Raw genomic sequence first — 2902 nt, 5'->3', positions numbered from 1 at the left:
CAGGAGGAAACCGTCAGTTCTCCTCCAGACTTCATCCCCATCATAGGGTGAGCCAGAAGGTGAGTGATGGATCCTCCCTGCGTTCAAGCCCACCAACACGCTTCCAAGACATGACGCTCAATCTGCTGCCACCAAAAACCTTCTTTCTTTTTCGTTTTTCCTTTTTATTTATTTATTCTTTTTTTTGGGGGGGGGGAGGGCAGTAGACAGCAGCTAGGTTAATACCACGATCAAAGAAATCTTTTTATGCTGGCAAGCGGGGGAGCAGCTTTAACTGATGCTTTATGCTGCCGTGCGTTATGCATAAGTTAGCGTTGGACATAAGTTCTGAACTCGTTATGAATTGAAAAAAATACATAGAAAGTTCAGCGCATGCCAGCGTTTTAGGAGATTCTGGGACGTCAGGCATAGGCTGGATAAATCGACATGGTGTGACAAGGCGCTCAGTAAATTAAGGAAAAGCTGATTCACTGAACCAGCTCACTTCCCCGATAGATTCAATAAGCTTCAAATGTTTGTAGAAATTACACGAATTTGATTTTATTTCGGTCTAAAATTGTTGGGTTTATTCAATCATGATTATAAAATTAATGTGTGCTTATGAAACATTTGTGCAAGGGGATGCTCCACTCCTGTCTCATGATTCAGTCAGGAGAAAATCCTGCCTTGTCATTCTGATGGAGCATTCTGTCTTCATGAAGTGATTAATTGTTCTGTCAGAACAATACTCTGTTTGTAACCATGCGTCATGTTCTGTTAATAAAATGCTCTGCAGAGGAGGTCCAGTGGGAGACAGTATGTTTGAGTCTGGGGTTCAACTGTCTCTCCTTCCTGCAGGAATAGTATCGATAAGTCTGTATTTCAGTTCTTCTTAAGAAAAAGCCTATTCATGAACCCGAAAAAAGTGTTAAACTGTCTCTGATGATGTGACCCGGAATGGCTCAGCTGGGTCCAACCAACATTCATTTATTGCTGTGGCCTCCAGGGAAGAGGAGGATCCGTTTAAGACATCAGACAGAGGGAAGCCAACAGGTTTACTCACACACTGAAATCCTCTTCCTCCAAATCATCCCCAGACTCAAAGCCAGCATCATACTCCATCTTGGGCTTGGGGCCTCCCACGTAGCTGCTTATGTCGGAGTCTCTGTAAAAAGAAGGGATGGTTTTTATGTCGTACAAGAAGCCATGCCGCATACGTTTTTCTCTGTGACGCCGCAACAAACTCAGTGGTGGTTTTTCCCTGCAGAGGACATATCTGGCAGTACGACAGGGTATTAGGGCCAGGCTAGACATTTTTTAATATGTGAAGAAAGTACTAAAATAATGAGAATAAAGTCATAACATTATCAGGGCCGGTTAAAGGAATTTGGGGGCCCCAAGCAAAATTCACTTGAAGGGTCATGCCCTCTTAAGATTATTCTGATAATGGTGTATTTGTACTTTTCCGCCATAACAATCACTTAATTCAAATGACCGCTCACCAATGTTCCCTCTAATTTTTCCTGTGTCTGAGAATACACACCCCCACACACCCGCTCCCACACCCACACACCTGTGATCATAGCGTGTTGCATGGGTTATTAAGAGATTACAGCAGCAATGTTCATTAGTTTACTTTTAATTTAGGTGATTTTCTCGACTTAAATGAAGTAAACAAAACAACTTGTTGTTCAAGAGACGTGTGTGTAAGAGTCCTCCTCTGGCCAGAGCAGGGATCCTGCTCTTCCTGTTCTTAAGCAAATGAGACGTTACACCTTTGAGGCATAACTTTTTGTTCACTTTAAAAGATTCACATTTTGCACACAGAAATGTGTGCTGAAAAAAAGCCATTACTAGGAAATGGCTGAAGGCAGACGCTCCTAAAAGGGAAGATTGGGTTGAAATAATACCTAATATTTATATTATGGAAAGGCTGACTTTGTCCATCAGATTTGAATCTGGAAAATTTTAAAATTATCGGGAAAATTGGCGAGGTTTTATTTCACCATGGAGATCAGACTTTGTTTGATAATAGTGTGGGTTTGGGTACCCTTATAGAGTTACAGACTGTAAATAGTTTGCTTACAGTTCAATACATGTATAGAATATATGCACAGATTCTGTTGGATGTTGTGTTTGGAAAGAAATAAAAAACAAAACTGTAAAATCGGTATGTATACTTGTATGGGAAAAATATTTTCAATAAGAAGTGCAAATAAAAAAAGAAAAAAAAAAGAAATGTGTGCTGAAGCTTTCAATACAGTATATAAATTCTTTTAAATCTTTAACTATGCTATTTTTTAGTGTACTATAACATTATATTCACGTAATGATTAATATACATAAATAAATAAAAATCTTATGAAATGTCAGTAGAATGTTATTTTTTAATTCAATCTTTTTTCACATCACAATCAGCACAGGATGCTGTAAATGTTAAAAAGCACAAATATCCAAAAACTGTGAGCTCTGCTTTGGCTCATCTAAGTGCTGCAGCCTCCTTATCTGAGAATGTGCTGATTGACTCCTGATTATGATTTTGCTTCATTATGTAAATCAATTTAGCTAAATTGAAACTGACATCTCAATTACAATGCAAATTGTAGTTAACAATAAAGAAATTGATTGATTGAATAAAAAAAAGAAAAAAAAATTTTCATGGCGAATAGTGCTGCCCCGTAAACGGGTGCATATTAAGGTGCTTGTTTGACAGCACGGCTGTTGCACACCTGTGAGTTTGATTGTTCTGGAAGCCTATTCTGCTAAATTAGTGCCGCCATATAATCTCTTTCCTGTGGGATTATTTTTATATGCACCTGCAGCGATCTTTGATGCGCTGAATAAGGACAATGCTGAACTTTTTATAAAGGACACCGACGTTCTATCAGAGATGGCAAAAGTACTCACTTTCCGTACTTGAGTA

The 2902-nt window shown here is 38.9% G+C and overlaps 1 protein-coding gene across 2 annotated transcripts in view; it reads right to left on the bottom strand.

Annotated features, from left to right (window-relative positions):
- ocln (occludin) overlaps positions 1-2902 on the bottom strand; it is a 17401-nt gene that overhangs the window by 4464 nt on the left and 10035 nt on the right. For both annotated transcript variants that reach the window (XM_015388872.1, XM_015388871.1), the window contains exon 6: positions 1043-1144. In XM_015388872.1, coding sequence (XP_015244358.1) covers positions 1043-1144 — 102 coding nt within the window. The remainder of the gene's footprint in view (positions 1-1042; positions 1145-2902) is intronic.

Source organism: Cyprinodon variegatus, unplaced genomic scaffold (assembly GCF_000732505.1).
Source record: "Cyprinodon variegatus isolate N-32 unplaced genomic scaffold, C_variegatus-1.0 Scaffold440, whole genome shotgun sequence".
NCBI lineage: Eukaryota > Metazoa > Chordata > Actinopteri > Cyprinodontiformes > Cyprinodontidae > Cyprinodon > Cyprinodon variegatus.
This window is presented reverse-complemented; position numbering and strand designations above follow the sequence as displayed.